The sequence below is a fragment of the Otolemur garnettii genome, unplaced genomic scaffold (genome assembly GCF_000181295.1).
Source record: "Otolemur garnettii isolate 467f Iridium unplaced genomic scaffold, OtoGar3 scaffold00091, whole genome shotgun sequence".
NCBI lineage: Eukaryota > Metazoa > Chordata > Mammalia > Primates > Galagidae > Otolemur > Otolemur garnettii.
Genome location: NW_003852486.1, coordinates 2861368 through 2884853, shown reverse-complemented (window position 1 = coordinate 2884853; position 23486 = coordinate 2861368). Strand labels below are relative to the sequence as shown.

The 23486-nt window shown below is 45.2% G+C and overlaps 1 protein-coding gene across 1 annotated transcript in view; it reads right to left on the bottom strand.

The window, feature by feature from the left end:
- The window catches only part of LOC100942001, an 85857-nt gene extending 67522 nt beyond the window's left edge, over window positions 1-18335 (bottom strand). Inside the window, exons 1-11 of the mRNA XM_023516372.1 lie at window positions 18293-18335; window positions 17694-17942; window positions 16037-16291; window positions 15490-15774; window positions 14377-14661; window positions 8808-8960; window positions 7041-7047; window positions 6767-6831; window positions 6500-6568; window positions 3135-3166; window positions 2895-3044 (exon numbers count right to left, since the gene is read on the bottom strand). Coding sequence (XP_023372140.1) covers window positions 2895-3044; window positions 3135-3166; window positions 6500-6568; window positions 6767-6831; window positions 7041-7047; window positions 8808-8960; window positions 14377-14661; window positions 15490-15774; window positions 16037-16291; window positions 17694-17942; window positions 18293-18335 — 1593 coding nt within the window. The remainder of the gene's footprint in view (window positions 1-2894; window positions 3045-3134; window positions 3167-6499; window positions 6569-6766; window positions 6832-7040; window positions 7048-8807; window positions 8961-14376; window positions 14662-15489; window positions 15775-16036; window positions 16292-17693; window positions 17943-18292) is intronic.
- Window positions 18336-23486: the final 5151 nt, after the last annotated feature.

Genomic DNA, 23486 nt, shown 5'->3' with positions numbered 1-23486 from the left:
TTTTCTTTGACAGAATCTCACTCTGTTGCTCAGACTAGAGTGCTGTGGCATCAGTCTAGCTCACAGCAACCTCAAACTCCTGGGTCCAAGCAATCCTCCTGTCTCAGCCTCCTGAGTAGCTGAGACTACAGGCATCCTCCACCATGCCCCACTAGTTTTTCTAATTTTAGTAGAGATGGGGTCTCTCTCTTTCTCAGGCTGGTCTCAAACTCCTGAGCTCAAGGGATCCTCCCACCTCAGCCTCCTGAGTTCTGGGATTACAGGCATGAGCCCCTGGGTTCCACCTGCTTGTAATTTCTTGAATACGTTTAGCTGTTTTATGCCTCTGTATGTTTTCTGCTTCTACAGCCCTTCTCGTCACTTCTCGGCCCATACTCTGTCTAGTTTTCCCATTCTGTTTGCTTTTCTTCTTTCCCATTCCGTCCTGCCTTCTGCTCCTTTCTCCTCTTCCTGACTGATGGCTAACAATTATTCCATGCTTACTATGTTCCAGGCACTGTGCTTAAGATTTCACACATTTAATCCTCACAACAAGTTTATGAATTCAAGTTTATTATATTCTTCTGTTTTTCCCACTTTTCAGATTGAAAATGGGTCAGAAGTTTGAGCAACTCAGCTAGGTCACATGCCTACTAATTCTGACATGGATTTGAACTCAGATTTCCCCAGCTCTGCATGTCCAATGCTCTCTGTGTGCTATCTCCTCCAGAGAAATTTCCCTGACAACTTCCCTTGTCTGAGTGTGGCAGTAACTTTCTAAAGTGATAACCAGACCTGTACTTTCTGCTTCTTGGGCCGTAGCTGGGTTGCTGTTCCTACCGTCCGAAGTAGGAACTGTGACTGAGTTCTGGCCAATGCAATGTGGGAGGAATAATAGCAAGCCGCTTTCAGGGATGGCCCCTGAGGTCTTTTGGGTCATCTTCTACAGTCTGTCCTTTTGCAGAGCGGTGATAAAATGGGGGGCTATTCTGGGTTTAGATATTTCACCTCTTTATTGTGGAAAATCAAAAACATACAAAAGTAGAGAATAGTCCATATATAAGCCCTATTTCCTCCCACTGTGTGCCCAGCTCCAGACATGGGGTGCACACAAATGACCCTGCCTTGTCGAAACCTACCTGCTTCTTATCCATCCTCCCCTCATTGGGTTATTTCAAACCAAATCACATCATTTACTCTGGTTTAATACACATTTAATCATGTACATTTAATACATCCATGCTGATAACTTTAGTATAAGCTCTAAAAATCTGTATCTCTTATCTCTTATCATAACTACAATGCTATCATTTATATCTAAAACATCCATCTCCTCATGTTAGTGTACACATTTCCCTTAGTATGTTGTGATTTTCTTTTTCATCACTTGATTTGTTCAAGCCAGCATCCAAACAAGGCCTGACCGTTCCTTTTGATGCATACGTCTCCAGTCCCGTTTCTTCCCCTTTTTGCAGAAGGGGTGCATGAGATAAATACATTTATAAAAATCAAAGCATAATTGAGCTATCACCATAATTATTTATGCTAGAAACATTGGAATTACTTTTTCTCTTTCTCTTTCACCGTGTGTTAGAGAAAGCGGGTCATCTGGTCCTGTAGAACTTTCCTCAGTTTGCATTTTTCTGATTGCAGGCCCCTGGTGTTATGTAACTTGGTCCTTTGTCTCATGTATTTCCTATAAACAGGCAGTTAGATCTGGTACAGGCAGTTGGATTCCATTTAGATATGTGTGGCTGGATACTTTGCCAGAGGCAGGGCTAATTTCCGTCTGGAAGCACCCCCCAGAAGGAAGTACCCCACAGGAGGAAGCACCCTATCCTGGGCTAGTTGTGATGCTAACCAATGTGTAGGGCAGGCAACAACCCAACAAAATGGTGTTCTTTTATTTCTTTCACCCATATTTATTGGAGGAAATCTCACATTAACTATTTGGAAACTCAAAGACTAGTTTCTACAGGAAAGGCCAGGGATAGAACTCAGGGACTACAGCCTTTGCCAGGGGTATTATTGCTGTGGCAATTATTATTTCTAGGCCTTTGTAGCAGACAGACCTAGGAAATATATATATTTTTAAAAGACAGAGTTTATAATGAGTTTATACTGATATTTCCAATTCAAAGAAGTTTTACAAACCTAAATTAAACTTTAATTTTTTTTTTTATTAAATCATAGCTTTGTACATGAATGAAGTCATGGGGTACAATGTGCTGGTTTTATATACAATTTGAAATATTTTCATCAAACTGGCTAACATAGCCTTCATGATTTAAATGTTTATATTTATATCTTTAGTCCCTAATGCTACAAGTCTTTGTCCTAGTGACATTAACATAATTACTTTTTGCTTTTAGGAGCTCAGCCTACAGCCTACTTCTTCAGCCCTTCTGATGTTTTTGTGAAGCTTTTAAAATCCTTTTGAAAATTCCTCCCTCTGTAAACCCTTTGAGGTGAGTTTTCTGTAACTGAACCCTGAGTATAAACAGTGTGGGCAGGAGTTAGGACTCTGCCTTGCCCATGTAGCTGCTCACCAGTGAGCCACTTTAGGCAAATGTAGATACTCATGGCATGGCCTCTATAGTGAGAGAACGATTATAAGTTCATTAAACAGATCCAGTCACTCAGTCTTTTCTATTTCCCTGCAAATCCCAGTTCACCAAAATTTGAGTTTCTGTTTTTCAAAAGCAGCCTCTTATTCTGTTTCCCTAAATCAGACTTTGGTGAATACAGTAGGTCAAGCCCAGAGCAGATAATACAGCATCTTCTCTTAATTGTGGATCCTGGTCATTTTAAGAAGGCCCTTCAGAGCCCAGCCCATTATTTCAGGGTGGATAAGAAGTCCAGGGAATGAATGCACATGGGTGAAAAGAATGGGAGATCTGGAGTTAGTTTGTTACTCCATGGGCCGTGGGGACTGGACTGGGCCTTTGCCCCATGAGTTGGACATTCTCATAATGTTCCATGGTGTCGTCATCCTTAGAACAGACATTTCCAGCTGAGTTATCTGGCAGCTGTGTCTTCACCTCCGAGTAGACCACTGAGCCATGCTGGAAAGGGAGGAAGACGGCAGTGGAAGGAGAGGAGTGTGAGGCTGTGGGTAACAATGGGAGAGGGTGCAGTGAGGAAGCGGAACTCACCTTGTCCTCCAGAAGTGTCCTGGGGGTACCGGCTGTGGAGGGAAAAGGAACCACTGAACTACAGGCATAAGAATCCACTTAGAACCCTGTCTACTCGCTTATTCCTTAGCGTCTGGGAGCCAGTAGGTCCTTTCTGTAGATTGCTGTGACCCAATACTTAAGTGCTATTTGATTACTTGTTTTATAATTTCTTAACCCAGCCCTCTGAAAGTTCTCACTTCCATTATTCTGTAAAGCGCTCCCTCAATACCACAGTGAGAAACCTCAGTCCCTTCCTCTTCCAGAGGCTGAGAAATTTCTTAATTTTAACTCTTAACTTACAGTATGTGCATCTCTCCATCCCCAGTTATTTGGCAAGTTCTCACTGGAGCTATCCATATGAGAACTCCTCTTACATTAGATTTTGATTTTATTGCCCCGGTTTCCCAGAGATGGAGCCACAGTCAGAGGAAAGTTTAGCAGGTCTGATTCATTTGTCAATGCATATTAGAAATCAAGAGTCTCAGAGGAAAAGGTATAATTATCAGAGCAACATAGTAATTTTAGGGCAAGAGAGCTTAAAAAGATATACCGGGGACACTTGAGGTTTCTGTTTCTTACCACAAATCTTTTGGGGTTACTGATTTTGTAATGATATGATAAAAGTTACAGGCTCTTTTCCCTAGAATAATGCTCATATGCACAGAACTTCTCATATGCTTTCAAAGTCTTCATGCAAATGCTGAACAGGTGAAATGCTGTCTACTGATCATTAATACTTTAAGCACCTAAAACATAACTAGGCCATCAATAGCATGCCTGGCTCAAATAGTGTTGACAAATATGTCAAGGACAGAGTGTGACGAACAGCAAAATGATCAAGGTGTTTCTATGAGATGTGCTCAGTCAACCCAAGAAAACTAGTTCAAATGCTACTGTTTGAAGGGTCTTGATTAATGGAGGTGGATCAGGGAGCAAAGTGACAGGCGAAGCAGGGATCAAGTGATATATTTTGGTCAAATATAGTAATGGGCTGTATGAGCAGCAAATATTGTAGTGAGATGGAAGAGTCAGTCTTCGTGTTATCTTTTACTGGCTTTGTGACCCTGAGAAAGTCTTGAGCCTCCGAGTCCTACACACAGTACTTGATTTGTAAAACGGGTTCAGCGTCAGGTTACAGCTGAAATTCCCACTAGGCACAAAGATATTGGAGATTTTTAATTCTCAAGTGAGGTGCCATATGTAGATGTATAATGTCAATAGAATAATTTCTTTGATTCGAAGAGGTTAGGTTAATCAACCAAATCAAGGTAGCGTGAGGAGAAAAGGACAGATTTGCTGAAGAGATTTCTTTAGAAGGAGAGAGAACTTTTTGTGCAGTGTGTCTCGACCCAGCCGCGTTACCGGGTGAGTGTGTGTTGAGGGGAGGTTGCTACTTTCTCATCCCCAGCCTGCTGAGGAGGCTCTCAGAGGTCCTCTTGAACCTCTGAAATGATTCTGAAGTGATCTCCCTGATACTGGGATAAGAACTAGCCAAAGTAGGCCACAGGTTACACACAGGTTACAGGCACCTGGAGCAGTGTTCTTCTAACAGCAGATCTCGATTCACATCTTGAAATGGGGTTCACGTAAGTTTAAAGAAGCGAAGTAGAACTGCTCATTCTGGGCAGGTCGAACAACAAAGACTGGATTTACCTCCCCAGTTTAAACAACCAGAAAAAAAGGGCAAATCAGTGGTTTTTAGGCATCAGACAATCAGCTCTCATCAGGCATCAGACGATAGGCTGCCATGAGGGAAAAGAGGCAGACAAGCCGAGCCCACCGGTGGTGCCAGCTGACCACCAAGCTGAGAAACAGACCGCAGAGCCTAGATAGAACCAGCTTCTGACTTGAAGTAACAGAGACCAACAGTTCTGTAATGCTATAGCAGCTGGAATCCACAGGACCGTGCCAGAGAAAGATCAGTGAGGCAGATCAAAAGCTCCAGGGAGCTTCAGGAAGTTCTCCTCAAGCCTTTGGGATACTGCGTTAACTCTCACATATTTGCCTGTCTTAGGAAGGGTAAGAGCCACTAGGAAAGAACAGGCAGAATAATTCCAGAACCTCATGCAGATCTTTTAATAAGGGGCCATCTGACACAGAATTGTCAGAAATGCACTGTCTTAATATTAGGGCTAGATGAGCCCTCCTTTAAAGTTTGGTCAGGACTTGCTTAAAAGCAAGCCTCCAAAGGATCCAACTTATACCAAGTCACTTGCTCCAGAACAATCTTTAAAATCTAGTACTAATCAAAGGAATATAGTAACATAAAATGCACATTTTTCACTATTTACTAAAAATTGTCTTACATGGTGTCACATATGAATGTTCTCACTGGGCAACCTTAGTACATATACCACTGAGATCATAACTTCTATCAGAAGCATGCTTATCTTTTGTTCTGATTGTTAACAAAAATACATTGTGTATTTTCCAGGCAAACCTTAGGGAACAGGTGAAGAAATATTTCTTCATGTCACTATTTAGCTTTTCAAGTATTAATAACTAGCCAATCAACAGAATGCTCAGCTTAAGTAGTATTTTTTTGTTTTTTTGTTTTTTGCAGTTTTTGGCTGAGGCTGGGTTTGAACTCACCATCTCCGGTATAGGTGGACGGTGCCCTACTCCTTTGAGCCACAGGCGCCGCCCAGCTTAAGTAGTGTTTTCACAAATACTGTATTTTGCCATGTAAAATGTGCTTCCACATATGATGTGTAACCACGTTTCTGGCCCAAACGTTCAGGAAAGCACTTCTTGAGATAGTGGCCAGCTCCCAGCCAGGAGACCTCTGGGGAGGGCTAACACTCACCTGGTAAACATGCAGATCACACCGCCCTCTGTACTTGCCTGCTCTGTAAAGACTGCAACCCACCTCACCAGCCCTACAAGCCCCTAGCCTGATTATGATTCTCAGAGAAGGGTTCTCTGGCTCATCCCAAGATCTCCTGGACTGGAACCCCACATGCCTGGCAGGACCAGACAGGAGAGCACAGCAGCCTCCCTGCTCCTAAGCATCCTTACTGTTTTCTCACAAATTTAGGCCAAATAAAGGTGCATTACACATAGAAAAATATAGTACATCAGGGACAGAGAGCAAAGAATAGCAGAGAGATCAAGGTAGGGATCTTTTATAAGATGTGATCAATTAACCCAAGAAAATTGGTGGTAGTATGGTCTACCATTCAAAGGGTATGGTCTGTCATCCCTCTTTGGAATCCAAGCTCCCATATATAGGGATTTTTGTCAGCCTTCTTTATTTCCCATACTTATAATAGCACCTGGCACAAAGGAGGTGCTCAGTAAATATTTGTTAAAGGAATGAAAATAGTTTGCAGGCAGAGACATACCTTCCCCTCCTTTCCCCAGCTGAAGAGTCTGGATCTCAGAATATACCAAATCTCCTTCTTCGAGGTATACTAGAAAAAAAAGGACATTTTTGAGGCTGCCCAGGCCTCTTCCCAAGCATCCCCTCCATTCTTCCTGGACACACAATGAAATAATTATTTATTGGGAATATTTGGATTTGGGATATCATAGGGAGATGGGGGGCATTGCCCAGCACATTATCTTTCCCTGGCTGAGGCCAGGAGAAACTTCCTGCAGGGAATCCTCACCATTGCCATTCAGTGGCCACAGCTCCACCTGGACAGGGCAGGCAGAATGAGAGGGCTCTCGCTGGCTGGGGGTAGAAAGGCTCCTGGGAGACACAGAAACACACAACAGCACCTTGAATATTGTGACGTTTGGGAGAGGTGAGACGGCCAGGGGGAAAGGCGGAGGAGAAATGGAACAGGGGGAAGTCAGCAGTTAATAGAGACTAGAAACCCAGAGTGGTTTAACTGGCACTTCAACAGGTCTAAAGAGTAAGACTGTTCTTTTGAAAGGAACCCTGGGGCTGTGGCCCGGACAGGCTGTTTGAAAACAAGGTCAGAGAGTCTCTGACGCGCTAGTAACAATCATCTTATAGTTAGAATAGTAACTCTTGGTTGGTTGAAAATACCAGGCTCAACACCAGGAGGTAGTGACTAAATGTCATATCTGGACCGTTCAAGAAGGAATTAGACATAATTCATGCCCCAGTCCCTACAGCACACCAAGGAAGAGGACCATATTTTCCAAATGGAAGTTAAGGACACAAAGTCTAATGAGTATATGTGCATTTCTGGGGCAAAAAAAAAAAAAAAAGCAGATGTAGATATTCCTGGGAAAATCTAGAACATTTGTAAAAATCTAGAATCTAGTCATTATATACATAGTTATAGCAACACACTATCTAAACATTCATACCAGAAATATTCCGTGCCAACCTAGAAAATCTATACCCGTTAGTATCATCCATTTAGATGACTAGATTACTTTCAAATAAGATATGCATCTAAATATTTGCAAAATCTGAAATATTGTTAGCCGACAAGCACATTTCTAGGAAGTTTCATTTTAGGCTGATTCAAGAAATGTGAAAATAGGAGCAACTAGCCACAGGATCCAAGAGATATAACTTGACCTAACTTTGTAAACCATATGGTTTTGCATATCGTGCACCTGGGAAATAAAAAAAGGCACTTGCAAAAGCTGAGGCCTCACCTGGTTTCATTTCTCCGGAAATCATCTGCAAAATAAAGCACAGGTGCATTCTCGTCAGTAGAGGGAGCACTTTCTCAGACTCTCATCTGGGCTCCCTACAGAGCCCATAGAGAAAGAAAATCCAGGTCCAGATTCTTACAAGAAGGCCTGAACAAAGCATAAAGCTTGGGGCCAGGGCTGCACACTCCTGGTTTGAATATGCAATTATCTGAGACTTTGTTAGAGCGCGTGTCTATGTTGAAATGCCTCAGGAAATATTAAATATGACCAAATCACTTTTGCAAAGTAGTGAGCTGTGGGTAGATTTCGAGGAACATCTGTGGCCAGGCCAGAGGAACCCTTGGGCTCTGACCCAGCTTTGCTAAGGAGACTTGTGGCCAAAAGTCCAGAGTGCCCTACACCCGGCCCAGTGTAGGGCACACAGAAGGTGCTCACAAGAGCTGGAGGACTGAACTGCATGGAGAGTGGAGGGATATAGATAATTACTCTAGAGCTGAAAAGGTTCTGTGCCCATCTTCTACCCCAGCATCTGAAACTGGCCTGACCTGGGCTAAGGCAAGGAGCCTTTGGACACACATAGCAGACAGAGCCTAGGAGGGACCCTCCCCAGGCTGACCTGAGGAGAGCAGGGCCCATGGAGCATGAGGTGGTAGGTTCAAGTTCGGACCCAGGGAAATCTGAGGCGGCAGAAGGATAGAAATTACCCAGATTCCATTCTCATTCATTTCTTCTGAGCTCTTCAGTTAATTTCAGATCTCTACTTACTGCAGATTTAGGATAGGCTGAAGTATCTCATTGGCCAGTTTGTATGAACCAAAGAAACTGCCCAAGTAAACTGTTCCAGATAAAGTCTTTAAGACTTTGCATTAAGAATTCTTGCCACTCATCCCTTCCTTTCACTTGACTAAATAAACCAGACCAGATACAAGCAGCTGTCACCCACTGTGTCTGTGTGGGAAACTGCCCTTTAAGGAAGGGGCATGTACTATGACTGTTGGGGGTAGCCAGTGGGGAATGGTGGCCTGGTGGTCACTGAGGCTGGCCTTAAGTGCAGGTGTCTGAGGCAGGGACATGATGAAACCCTATCAAAGGTAGGAGAAAAGCACAGACCTGATTTCCTCCAGTGCCAGTAGGAGAACAGCAGTGTCACAGCCAGGAGAAGGGTGCCACAGAGGCCTCCCACAGACCCCGCAACCGTTATGCTGCTTCTGTTACCTGAAGTCCCTGAGGAGAAAGAACCCATGTGAGTCCCAGTGGAGAGGCTCAGGGCTTGGAATGGGTGGGGTCCCCATCCCTGGGAGCAGAGGAATCGGAAAGACTGGGACTCATGAAAACACTTTGGGCCAGGTCCTGGTCAGAAAAAAAATCACTCTGGGCAGGCCAGGGTGGCACAGGAAATAGCTCCCTCCAGTGATGTCAGTGAATCATTTCAGAAACCAGCAATTTGGGGGAAGTCCTAATGTATATATTCTTGTAATCCGGCTTCCTGGGAATTTCCCCCAGACACCTGGAAAGATGGCATGTGATGGTGGTTTGAGCAGTGTCAGCAGTGTGTCTGACAGGGAAAGGCAAATATCACCACTGCTCAGGGCACTGGTCAAACCAGCAGTAACTCTGAAAGTACAGTTCATTAAAGTATATTGGGACCCACAATAAAATGGCACCAGCATCCCGCCTCATAGAGGCCTGCACCCAATGTGCTCTGAAGGGTAGAGAAAAAAAGACTGATGGAAAAATAGACATTGAAGTAAATTGTTAGAAGGTTCTGATTTTTCCACTGGGTCCATACTCCTCCATTCATTTCAAGAGAGATTTCATTCATTTCACTCATTCATTCAACAAACATCTACTGAAGCTACCACATGCTGGGTGCTGACAGAAGTCTTGATACAGCAGGGAGAGAGATAGTGAAGTCCCTGTACTCGTGGAGTTTCTGATCTAGGGAACAGAGACCGGCAATCAATAAATACATTTACATTTCCTGTGGTGATAAGAGCTAAAAAGCAAAAACTGAATAGGCAGACAAAGAGCAGGGGGTGGTGGTGCTTTTTGTACAGATCCTCAGTCCTCAGGTAAACCAAGCTCAGACTTCAGACACCAGAGAAGATCCAGACCTTAGAACCACAGCAACACAGACAATCATTTCCATTTATTTTCACCCATGACTTCTGGCATAGAGTAGCCACTGTCCAGCAAGGGCTGGGGACTATGTCTCTATCCTTCCCTTCCTGACAAAGCCAACAAACCTGTTTGACCAGAGAGGTTCCAATTTCAGTGTTCAAGAGGCAGCTGGCCCAGCCTCCCCCCACGACAACTGAACTACAGGGGTAGAACACAGGGAGGACCCCGGGGCAGAGCATCGTGGTCACAGTGTCCCATGTTGACTCTCTCACTGTTGTCTTCTGTGGCACCCACCTGTGCACCTGTGCAAAAATCGAGTCAGCCATACCTAGGCCTGGGATTCCAGATTCAATGGGCAGAAAGCAAGTTATTCCTATTTCCCTTCCATGCTATCCCTATTTCCTAGAAGTGACTCCTTTGGGGAAAATAATTGAAATTTGTCTTAGTTAGAAAGGCACAGATTATAAAACCAGATGGTTGGATTAGAATCCTAGCTCCATCACTTACTAGCTGTGTGGCCAGGGAAAGTTATTTAATCTCTCTGTGCCTCAGTTTTCTCATCTGTAAAATGGGGGTACTATTAGCTATTTACTATTGTTGAATTGAGTTGATATATGTAAAACAGTGCTTGTCTGTATATGTACTAGCTCTTATTTGTCCTGGGGTCTTAGGAACTTCATGCTCTCTCTGGTCAGCTTTGGGGACAGCCCATAGGTGAAACCTGATTCTACACAACACCACCCAGCCAGCCTCAGCCTGTGCTTTGGACTGAATGGTTTCCTCCACTCAAAATTCATACTTTGAAGCTGTCAATGTGACAGTATTTGGAGATGGTGCCTTTGGGAGTAGTTAGGTTTAGATCAATTCATGAGGATGGGGCTGTAAAGATGGACTTGGTGTCCTTCTAAAAAGAAACACCAAGAAGTTTGTTCTTGCTCTCTGCCACCTGATGATGCAGCAAGTCAGTCTTTCCCAAGCCAGCAAGAGCCCTCTCCAGACCCAGCTGGTGCTGTGATCTTGGACTTCTGTCCCCTAGAACCATGAGAAAATACGTTCGTGTTGCTAAGCCATCCATTCTGTGATTTTGTTAGGACAGTTGGAGCCAACCAAGGCAGGCCACTTTGTCCTAGTAGTCAAGGCTGCTACAGAGTTTCTCTCTTGCTATAAATTCTCCCATTTCTAAACACAGAGATTTCGCATAAAGTCCGCAAACAAAAGGTTTAGGAGGAAATCTCCCTGATTCCCATTAAATGTCAATTGAATTCTTGACATCTGTTTAATCTCTGATACCATCTATTTCCTTAGAGGATGACAGGATTTGCAAAGTATCCCGAGAATAAATGAAATTGTATATGTGAAGTGACCAGCTCACTGCCTGGATCAGGGGAGGCTGGCCCTTTTCATGACCTTAAACCTTAAAGGCAAGATGAATAATTTACACGTAAGTATGAACAGAATCACTGTTACCTCCCTCAGAGACTACAACCTCTGAACTGAGGTAAGCGGTTCCATATAAGAGTCTTCCTGGAGAAGAAGCACCCTCTAACAGTGACCTGATCTCAGGGCAGTCTTCTGGGGTGCCCTTTCAGTGTTGCTAACCCCTTTTCCCCGACCCGTGCTGATTGCCATTGGAATACCATTGGCTCAGTCTCAGCCCCTCCGTGCTAAGAATCACGCCCAATGTCACGTTACCCAAGCTGTTCTCAGATTGAGATACAAGCCCTTCTGTGGCCTCTCAGTCCCCTAGCCTGGGAAGGCCCCACTGATCACAAGAATTACCCCGAGGGAGTTGAAGGGAAAATTGAGCAGCAGCTGGGCCATTAGCATAGCAACCTCTTCCCAGAGGGGTCAAGGATGCTGTTCTGTCTGGCTGCACCTGTCAGAGCTGACAGCTCTCTGCTCACTTAGCACAGGCGACACTAAGAACTTGACTGAGTGATGCTTCTTTGGAGACCTTTGACATTGCTGTCTGAGCTGAAGAACTGCATTAAGGTTCAGATCCAGGCTGCTCTGGGACCTCATGCAAATTACCAAACCTCTGAACTTTACTTTCCTTTTCTGTAGAATAGAAATAATGGTATTTCCTAGGATTGCTATTGTGTTAAAGCATAGAGGCAGAAAAAGGAGAGCCAGAGAAAAGATGTACAGAACATTCATTCAACAAGTATTTATGGAATGACTCAGTCAAGCACTACCCCAGGCACGTGAGATACAATGGTGGTCAAAGTGAGGATCCATCCTCACAAGGCTGACAAGAATAGGAGAAGCCATCAAACAACATGGGCAAAGTGGCACAGCAGGCGGGGACAGTGCTGTGGCAGAGGGAGTGCTGGGATAAAGGGCTGCTGAGGGGCAAGGCTCGCTGAGCAGGTGAGGAGCATCCTGGGGGGGTACGGGAGTGATGGTGAGGACATTAGGGAAGAACAGTGCAAGGCCCTGAGGTGAGATGTGCCTGGAAGGTCTGAGGAGGAGGGAGAGGGTCAGGGTGGCTGGAGTGGAGGTGGAGGAGAGTGTAAGAGATGAGGTCAGGGTGATGGGCAGAGGGCTGCAGGGCCTGGTGAGTTCTTGAGAGGATGTTAGTTCTCACTCTGCAGGACAGAGGGAGCCAGGAGAGGATTTTGAGCAGGGGAGTAACATGATCTGACCTGTGATTTGAGTGTTCCCTCTGATGCTGCATTGAGAATAGGATCGGAAGCAACTGGCAAAGCAGAAGACAACTAGTCAGGATGTTATTACAAGGGATGCTGGTGGCGGAGACGGTGAGTCGTCAGATTCTGGCTATATGTTGAAGATGGATTCTAGGTGGATTGAACGTAGGGGAATGAAACGAAGAGTCAAGAAGGAGCCTCAGATTTATCGGCCTGAGCAGCTAAGAGAAGGGAGTCCTGTGTCAACCAAGAGGCAGCTTTAAACAGGAATTTATGTGGGGTGAAAACCAACAGCTTGGTTTTCCACAGTTGCTTATTAGCTATTCTTGGGGTGCTATCCAAGTACTGAAGTTAAGCACTTGGATATGTGGGTCTTGGGTTCAGACTGGAGGTTCAGGCTGCAGGTGGTGTTAGGAGTCGCAGCCTGTGGAAGTCTTCAGGTATTTAGAGGTACAAGGCTGGAGGTGATGGGGAGAGTGGCACAGAAAGAGAGTCTGAGAACAGAGCCCTGAAGGCCCCCAAATGTGGAGATTAGGAATAGGACCCAGAAAGGATACAGAGAGTTGTGTCTCAGAAGTCAAGAAGGAAAGTGTTTTAAGAAGGGAGGGATTAATCGTGTCAAAAGCTGGAGGCTGGGCACCCTGGCTCATGTTTGTAATCCTAGAACTTCAGGAGGCTGAAGCAGGAGGATCAGGACCAGGAGTGAGAGACCAGCCTGAGCAACATAACAAGATGTCCAAACACAAAATAAAGAAATTAGCTGGGCATCATGGTGCACACCTGTAGTGCCAGCATTTGGGAGGCTGAGCCCAGGAGTTTGAGGCTGCAGTGGTTATGATTGTGCCGCTACACTCTACCTTCGGCTATAGAGCCAGACCTTATCTCTAAAAAACAAGAAGCTGGAGGTAAAGTCAAGTAAAATGGAAATAGAATTCTCCATTGGCCTTAGCAGCATACACAGATCATTGGTCACCCTCACAAGAGTCACTTTGGTGGTGAAAGGCCAGCCTGATGGTGGCAGCTTTGAAAGAATGAGAGAAGGAAAGGGGGAATTTTGTTATAAAAGAAAAGCAGTGAAAACTAGCTTTTCAGTCACTTTCCAATGAAAGCTAGCTGTATCGGAATCCAGGGATGCAGCGAAAGCTGAGATGAAGGAGGAATTGCTGCCCGGCAGAGACCACTGGCTTAGTGCTAAGTCTGCTGAGTGGCGACAGGTACAGGTGGCACTTATCACTAGATGTGATAAGCTTTCTACCCTGACACAGACGGTCTAACTAGAATAATCCTGGACAAGCATTTTGGTGTTGTCTGATGTCCAGTGTGGCCTCTTGGAGACAGAGGAACAGAGGGATGTGAGCTAGAGCCAGGGATCCCCAAGGCAGGCTTAACTCGAGGGACAAAACTGAACTCTGCATCTTCCCTTACTTGTAAGTTTCCAGACCTGCATATGGTTTGGTTACCTAGAATCTTGCAAGTGCAGAGTGACAATGGCAGGCAGACCTCATGCATTTGGTTCCGTCAGACTTGAGTATCCTGCCGTGATGTGCTATGGACAACTCGCTGAAAGGAGAGGCCTGGCTGACGTTGTAGGGTGACAGCTATGCCCCACCTTTAAACATTACTCTTGAGGATCACAGTGCATGGATCCAAGCACAGACATGCAAAATCACCTCGAAGAGGCCACAAGTCTCCTGGCCAGCATTACCTCACTCATGCGTCCTCTGAGCTGGCTGAGTTATTAACTTGCTAATGGGAGAAATCATCTATCCCAGTGGAGGATGGAAAAATGGAAATAGAAAAATAGTCCCACTTATTCCTGATTTGAGAAAGTTTGCTGAGAATAAGTAAGGTCAGCAGAGATTATAACTCACCTCTCACAGTGACGTTTACCACACCACTCTGCACGGGGCCGTAGCTGTTGTCCGCAGTGCAGTAGTATCCCCCCGCGTGACTCTCCCTGATGACAGGAATCTCCAGCTCTGCCCTCTGGGAACGCTGAGTTTTCCACCCCAGACTCTCCGTGTCCTCTCTGTGCCAGGAGAATGTGGTGTCCCCTGTGCCTTCAGTCACAGAGCAAATGAGGACCAGCATCTCCCCTTCAATAGCCTGCCCCCCTGGGGGCTGGGTTTCTATGAGCACTCCAGACACAGGGATCCCTGCATAAAAGTGAGATGACAGGTGAGGGCTGGGGTTTGGATGGGGTCACTTTTTTTTTTTTTTTTTTTGCAGTTTTTTGGCTAGGCTGGGCACCCTTCTCCTTTGAGCCACAGGTGCCACCCGGGGTCACTTTTTATGTAACTTTAAGATATACTCTCAGCAGGTGCTAGCATTGTGGCCAACAGGCTGTGGAGTTTGGACCTAGGGCATCACTGAAGTGATAAGCTTTCCATCCTGACACACAGGGCCCCAGGAGAGGAAGATGGACAAGCACTGGGGGTTTCTCTGATGTCCTGGCTGGTGGTCTCAACTGTTTTAAGGGTTTGGTAATAGCAATAGTGGCTATCATGGCACTAGGCCAGACCACACCTATTTCCAAAAGTTCTGCTTTGGTACCTGAGAAAGGCTGGCATCTATTGTGTTTATCTTTCCGTATATGTGTCTCTTCTGCACCCATCAGATGCTCACACTGCTTGTTGTTCTAGCTCGTAAGAGATGATGCTTGCCTTCTAACTTTGTCCTAAGGTCTGGCATTCCAGAACCTGCCAGCTCAGCAGCAGGGCACCTTGCATTCTGGCTTCCTTTGTTTCCCCACAGCTGTCACTCTGAGGTGATAGAGTTCCAAAGGAAGACTGAATTTTTAGGGAAATGGAGGTAGCAAAGAAATCACGTACTGCTTTTATTACGGTACCTCCCTTCTCAGCCTTAGCCTGGTCCCCCTGTCAGAATGACAAAATCCATCTCTGTTGGGCAGTTCCCACACTCACCACCAGAGGGACAAAGACAGGCAGGGAAATCGCTCCCCACCCCCCAACTCCGACACTCACTTTGCACTTGGATCTGTAGCGGGAGGCTGTATTTGCTGACACTGCGGGTCTCTGTCTCAGTGCCACACCTATAGAAGCCTGAGTCCTCGCTCCAGATGGTTGGGATCTGGAATTCTGGGGACCTGTTTCTGTCTGACAGGTTACCCCCGTTGTCTCTGAAGAAGATGAAGTAAAGCGGAGTGTCTGACCTCTCTGGAGGAAGCTGTGTTTCACAGCTCAGGTTAACAGAGCTCCCCTCAGTAGGCTGGAAGACTGTGGCTTTCAGCTTTGGACGTGGAAACAGTTCTAGAGAGAAAATTCAGCGTCTCAGCATGAGTACTGAGCACTCTGGGAAAGACAGGCTTGGATGCTCAATTTGGGGAAGGTTCACATGGCAAGACCAGCTTAGCAAGCCCTCCTTTCTCTTCCCCACTTCCTCTGTCTCTTAGAGGACTTATGCCTCTCATCTACCCGTGGTTTCAATATCCACCTATTAATTCTCTCCTTACATGTTCAGTTTCCCCACCCTGACATTACTAAGCAGGTTTGTACAAAATGAAAGATTTACCTTGAACTTTGATCACTTTGAAAGTTGATCTAAATACAGCATTTTTGCTTTCAAATCCAATGCATCGATAAGTGCCATCATTCTTTGAACTTGCTTGTGGGATGAGAAGATCCTGGCTTTCATTAGAAGCAAAAAGAATTTTTCTATCCCAAATGTATTTCACAAGATTTAGTTTCTCTTTCCCCCTTCTCTGGCATCTCAGAACCAATGTGTCTCCTTCAAATACAGAATATGGGACCTGCAAGATGAAGGGCTCTGAAAATGACATGAACAGAAGATAAAATTCAGGGCACTCCTGCTACCTCTCTCCCCTGTGTCTTGAATTACAGAGGTTTTATTGTTCTATTTTCTGCCACAGGATTTAATCTTCTGATCCAAGCTTATGTCTCTCCTTCCAAATCAGCATGACACTCTTCAGATACAGTTCCTAAGTAAACCCCAAATACATCTATCCAATTATTCAAGGTCAGGTTCAAAATATAACATCCTGATACAGAGGGAAAAAGCTGAGGGGAGGTGTGAACAAAATCCCCATTACAGAATATGGCGAAATTTAACACCGACCTGCTCACTGAGTCTTAGCAGGAGCTATCAAAATAGCAGCATTTGAAGAACTTCACAAGGAAGTATGGATGCTCTGGAGTATTCCACCCTGAAGGATTATCATCCACAAGGAATATGGCCCTCCCTGAGCCTTCTCATGTGGCTCAGATTCTAATTTGCAGTTAGCACTATTCTTAAAGGACTGCAATGAATGCCTACTACCAAAGCTCTATGCCCATGGAGGTGATCCAAATCACTTCCTCTAAACTAGGCAAAACTGGGCAGGAAGAAATGTGTTATCTTGATTCCACTCAGATAGAAAGGAATAAAGGAGGGACAGAGAACAGAAGTTGGAGATTTCCTGCCTCCGACCTCCTATGGCACTTCGCACTGTTTTGTGCTCGGCGCATTCACGTGTAATTTCTCCCTGACACTACGAAGTCCTCCAGGGCAGGTTTTCAGATAGCTTCTTTTTGCAGTTTTTGGCTGGAGCTGGGTTTGAACCTGCCACCTCCGGCATATGGAGCCGGCGCCCTACTCCTTTGAGCCACAGGCGCCACCCTCAGACAGCTTCATTTTTGTATCCCCAAAACTAATTTCCTCGACTATGTAAGTATAAAACAATGTTGATTAATATTAAACATTTATTTATTGAGACAAAGTGTTACTATGTCACCCTTGGTAGAGTATGGTGGTATCATAGCTCACAGCAACCTCAAACTCTTGGGCTCAAGTGATTCTCTTGCCTCAGCCTCCCAAGTAGCTGGGACTACAGGCACCCGCCACAAAGCCCAGCTATTTCTAGAGACAAGGTCTCACTCTGGCTCAGGCTGGTCTTGAACCTGTGACCTCAGGCAGTCTGCCAGCCTGAGCTTCCCAGAGTGCTAGGATTACAGGTGTAAGCCACCATGCCTGGCCTAATATTAAACATTTAAACTCAAGTTTCAGTAGTAGCCTGGAAAACTCCCATGGACAACAAGGGAGAATGGGAAACAGAGCAGATGAGGCCAAGGGTTAGAGGGGAATGAAAGACCCCAGTTATTGGAACTCCAGGGAGCTAGGATGAACCAGAAACCATTTCTAAAGTTTGAACTATGATAATTCACCTTCTCACCTGAGGAGAAGAACAGGCGCACAGGATTACTTAGGGGTGAGTCCCCGGTCTGGCAACGGTACTCTCCAGATTCACAGACCTCGAGGGTGTTTCCTAGGGTTTTTATCTCTTTCCCAGAAGAGCGATGTTCCCATTTTGTTTTCTGTGATGGGTAGAGGTGAAACCCATTGCAAGTCAGAGTCACTACGTCCCCTTGGAAGACAGTGGTCCACGGAGGTTGAAGGGAAATCACAGGTTTGCGTGCAGTTTCTGAGAAGAGAAATGGGTCAGAGGAGGAGCCTCCAGGCCCAGCCACAGGGATCAGTGTGGGACAGACTGGAGGACCTAGCTTTGGAGGGAGGACCCTAAGGCAGCCCCTGGGGTGGGGCGGGGGCTGAAGTTTCCTCAGATGTGCTCATTTTGACCCTGGTTCCAGGGACTGCTCAGTGTCTACAGGAGCAGATAGGCCGTTCAAAGGGTGAACCTAGTGGGTCTCACTCACCACTGATGGGTGATGGGGCCTCAAAAACCCTCTTACCTTGTCTGGCAGACCCAGTCCTAGGGTGAAGAATTGGTAAAGTGTTTGTCCTGAACTCCCACGCAGGCTCCTTATCTCATACCTAAGATAAGGGTCTCTGTGTGGAGGGTACCAGAACACGCCATCTCCAAATTGGTTTCTGGATTTAGGATATGAATTATTTTGAGCTAAAGCCCATTGAGAAGCACTGGAAACAGGAAAAGCTCTAAACAGAGCATAAGTTTTTCTTTGGTCAAGAAAGTTTTCATTTGCAAAGGAAATTTGTTTGTAAAGGTGTTGTAATTGGCCTTCCAAGATGACCCGCTCCCTAAGTTACTTTTTGTTCTCTCCACAATATCTCAGACTGTCAGATCAATCAAGATTAACAAACAGAACATGGTAATCTTGTTAACTAACTTCTCCATGGGACTTCCTGATGGCTCACCATCCTCACCCACAGCTGACTCCTGACTCAGGTCACCTGCAGACCCACTGACTTCAACACCCACACATACCTGACTTGCAGCTCAGTCTACTATAAAAGGCCTGGCTCTCAGCTAGATTTGAGAAATATTACTAAAAGCTTGGTGCTTGTCCTTGGGGTGGCATCAGAGGATAGAGGACAAGTGGTTAAAGAAAAAAAGAGGAATTTATTGATTTGCCAGCAAATGAGGAAAAAGGCAGGCTCACATCTGAAAGTGCCACTGTCCTAATCAGAAGCAGAAATACAGGGCTTGTGAAGGGAGATTTTCAGCTGTTTGTAGTGGGAGAGTCTGATCTGTTCCATCTCAGGTGAATACAATCTTGGGACCTCTGCCCAGACTTACACTCAGACAGGTCCCTTAGTCCATCTCCTATGGCACAGGGAACAAAGGACACTCTCTTGTCCCTCCCTGAACACTGGCCTGAGACAAAGGTGTGGGTTTTAGATCTCAAGAAGGGGGAGGGGCACAGAAAACACTTTTATTCCCCTTTTTGGGTCATCCCATCTGTTAAAATATCTCCTGTGTAGGGTGATGCCTGTGGCTCAAAGGAGTAGGGCGCTGGCCACCAGAGGTGGCAGGTTCAAACCCAGCCCCAGCCAAAAAATTATAACAACAAACATTTCCTGTGTCCTAGCTGACATCAATTACAATAAAATCCTTCTCTGGGAATACTTGTGTCAGTAAGAGGTCCCAAGTAAGGGACCAAGGGTGGACCCCTTTTGGGTTTTGTAATGTTTTCCTTACCCATATCAGGAAGAGGTGAACTCTTGTCAACAGAGAATGCATTGGAATAAATGAGCATAACTAACCTTCCTAAACAACCCTTGTTTACATACATTTCCCAAATGTAAGGCAAGAGGTTGTAGCACAGAGGGTTCCCACAGACTTGGACAGAATAGAGGAAAACCAAGGAAATGAAGGTGACTATGACATGCCCTTTACTCAACTCCTAGCAGCCAGCAAGCAGGCATGGGGAACCTCCACCTTCATTTAGCTCGTGGACAGACAATCCAGCATAGTGTAAGTTTGCCCTGCAGATGGAAAGCCTCAGAGGCGTAGAAAGCAGCCAGAACAACATGGCTCCAATCAAGCACTAGTGACAATTACTTAAGATAACAGGCACCTGCCAGCTTTCTCATGGTTACTCATAACAGCCTGGCACCTCACAGCCTTCATACGAGAAAGCTTAATGGGCTCATCTTCTCCACACTGGCCAATTTTCCATAACCTGTCTCTCCTACCCAGAAGCCCCGACTCCTAAGATGATACCAGGTTGAATATCTCTTATCTGAAATGCTTAGGACCAAAAAGCTTCAGATTTTGAGTTTTTTTAGATTTTAGAGTATTTGCATTAGACTTATCAGCTGAGCATCCCTAATCAGAAATCTGAAATCCAGAATGTCCCAATAAGCATTTGAGTGTCATGTTAGCACTCAAAAAACTTTAGATTTTGGAACATTTTGGATTTCAGGCTTTCAAACTGGAATGTGTAACCTGTACTAACCTCCATCACGTGGCTCCCTTCTTGAGCAATGTTTTTCTTTGTAAGGTCCCCTGTGTATGTATGTGATCAAAACTTATTCTTTTGTTAATCTGCTTTTTATCAATTCGATTCATGGTCCCTGGCCAATAAACCTGTGGGGGACAAAGAAAAATGTCTCTTTCACTGTCTTAAGGTTTGCTCAAAAATCAGCCGACAAAAGGCAAATCAATTGGAGAAACACCATGCAAATTAACATGCACGAGGGAGAATTACCAAATATTCCCAATGGGACCCAGATAGCTTTTTGTTTTTTCCAGAGGAAAAGGGTGAGGGGTGGAATATAGGTAACTCTACTGAGGGCAATAAATAATTCCTGGAGAGAATGAATGTATCAGGGGACAGATTAACTTGTAAATGGTTCTCCGTGGAAATTAAAAGAGCATGAGAGACATACATTACCTTGTGAAATGGTCGGTTCAGGTGTGGTTACTTTCTTCATTTTTCTTTTCTGCAATAGGTAATACTAACAGGGATGGGAAGGAAAAACAATTATTTTCCTCTGTGGGTCTGCTGAGTCTTTCTGTAGATAGGGGAAATGTCTCTCCCAGGGTCTGTTGATCTTTAAGGGCCTTTAATTCAAAATACTCATGTCAGGCAGCCATATTTTAAGATAAAACAGTTTAGTTTTTTTCACACCTGAAAAGGGTAGAGGGAAAGCTTTTTTCGCCCCACTCCTCTACATGTGGCATGGGCATGTGGTAGGATAGGGGTTATAGGTGGAGGGAGGATAGACACTCAGGAGTCAATTACACAGTCATGGGAAGGGATCTAAGTTGGGTTTTCACTGACAAGAAGAGGTGGGGGAGAGGCCAGCGGGCTGTGTCCAGAGTAAGAAATACATCCAGGTAGCTGAAAGAGTAAGCATGCAGGGAGCTAGGGACTCCCAACTCAAACCTCAGACCCTCTCTTGTGACAATAAAATACCAACCATGCATGAAATTGGGCCCTAAGATCTTAGAAACAGTGATGGGCAGAAACTGGAGAAAGAGTAAATAAACACAAACTACATAAGGAGAGAGACTTCTCCCTGTCTTCTTTTTCTTTCAGAATTTCTTTCTCTGTCCTTTCCAAATGTATGTAAATCTTCATAATGGCTAAACAAGGCCCCAGCCAGTCTCACCACTCAAGAAAGCCCTGGGAGCCTTTTTTTTTTTTTAAATTTCAGATTAATATATAGGTCCATCTTTTTGAATGTAACAGCTGGAGAGTGAGTTCCCCTGTCTCCCAGTTCTATGGGAGGATGAGGGGAAGATAGTTAAATTAGGCTTTCACCTGAAGACCACAAGTCTTCAGATTGGTGCCCAGTTATTTTGAATAACCACGATTAAGCCGGCGGGTGCCATGTTTTCCCAACTAATCATCATTAGTGTTTAATATGGAGCCACAGTGGCTCCAGCTACTCTATAAGGTCCCAAGGCTTGCCACCTGGGGGAAAAGAGAAGATTCCTCTGCTGGCTTTTCTGGCCCCACACTGGCTGAAGGGAGATGTTCCCATGTCTGTTCTCTGGCCACCACCAGTTGGATAAAGGGCATGTTGTTGCTGGAATTTCTCTCAGTGGGTCCTTGATCTTGAGGTTTGAAGAATAAAATGATGGGCCATGTGAATAAGTGACAGGACAGAGTTTATTGAGGGAAATTGATAGATTGTTAAATAAAAGAGGGGGGACTGAAGTGGGGAGTCCCCTGTGCTTTCTCTCCAGGGGTTTACACTCGGCTGTTCCTACCCTGAGGTCAGAAGGTTTGGAGGAAGTTTGTCACAAGTGGCCAGAAGTCTGTGGGCAGAAAATAATCCTAAAATTAGTACAGGCGTGTGGTCCGTGGAGTTCTTGCCTCAGGCATCAGGGTGTTTGCCTCGGTTCTAGGAGGAACCTCCAGAACCCATCAGGCTGCTTTTTCATGATCTTACTTGAATGTGGCCGGAAAAGGGTCTGTCTGTGCCTAGAGACAGGGGTTTGTGATGAGACTGATTTCTGAGGTCACTTGGGCCTAGAAAGTGTGTGTGGGGTCCCTGTATTTCTGTCACAGCTACCCTCGGCTCCTTAGTTCTGTTTTTGGTTTGTCTAAGTCCAGTGGCAACCTTTTCAGCCTCAAACATTGTTACAGAGAGTAGGAGCTAAACTTCGCAGGCTCACCTCGCTCCAATCTGCAAAACGACCTGCGGTAGTGAGGACAGGTTTGTTTCTCCTCCAGAGAAAATCCAGTTAACACAGGTCTTCCCAGGACTGTGATAAAGGTGCTACAGGCCCTTCTACTTGAGGACCAGTGTTTATCGTAAACAAGGATACATGGCCACATAAAGGGATGAGGTTCCCTTCTGTCTTTGCAATCTAGCCAACGGCTGTGATGCTCCTCTCACTGTTTTATTGTTTAATGTTTCCTTTCTGGCATGGTGGCTCATGCCTGTAATCCTGACACTCTGAGAGACCAAGGCAGTGGACTACTTGAGCTCACGAGTTCAAGACCAGCCTGAGCTAAAGTAAGACCCCATGTCTACTAAAAATAGAAAAACTGAGGGAAGAGGATCACTTGAGTTTGAGTTGGAGGTTTCTGTGAGCTATGACGCCATGGCACTCTACCCAGGATGACAGCTTGAGACTCTCTTAAAAAATAATGTTTCCTTTCTCTACTACCCTATGGAGAGGATTTCTGGGTTGGGAGACTTTATTTTTAATTATATTCTAATAAGAAACTTATCACAGCTCTTCTTAATCTGAGTGGTTATTTTCTGAGTTTTGTGGTTTTAGGTTTGTGAGGGCTGGGGGGGGGGAGCTAATGCAGCCACGCACAAATGCTTTCCCCCCTTCCTCCTCCACTCCTCCTAAGACAAAGACACAAAGGATCTGGCTAGACCACCCTCCTGAGAAGTTCCCACCAGAAGACTCTAATAAGACTTTGCTAATGGTTCTAAGACTTGCCCACCCCCTACAGCCCCACATAAAAAAGGTTTCTAACTGCCCCCAGGCACAGATACCATCTTTGCCTTGCCCAGGCCGGTCACTGTCCCTTTCAATAACCTTGGCCTGAACATGTCCACTGTGGCCTCATCTCTGGGACACATCGTTTACATCTTTCAAGGGCTAACAACAAAAGTAATTACAACACAAATTATTCCCTATTAGAAACACAACTCAAACATCCATTGCAATTCAATCCTGCCTTCTGTCCTCCAAGATCAGAGCTTTGGTAGGTTAATCTTTCAATGGGTGCGCAAATGAAAACCGGTTGCTATTTTGGATTCTGCTGCAATCATTCATAAAGTTGGTAAAAGT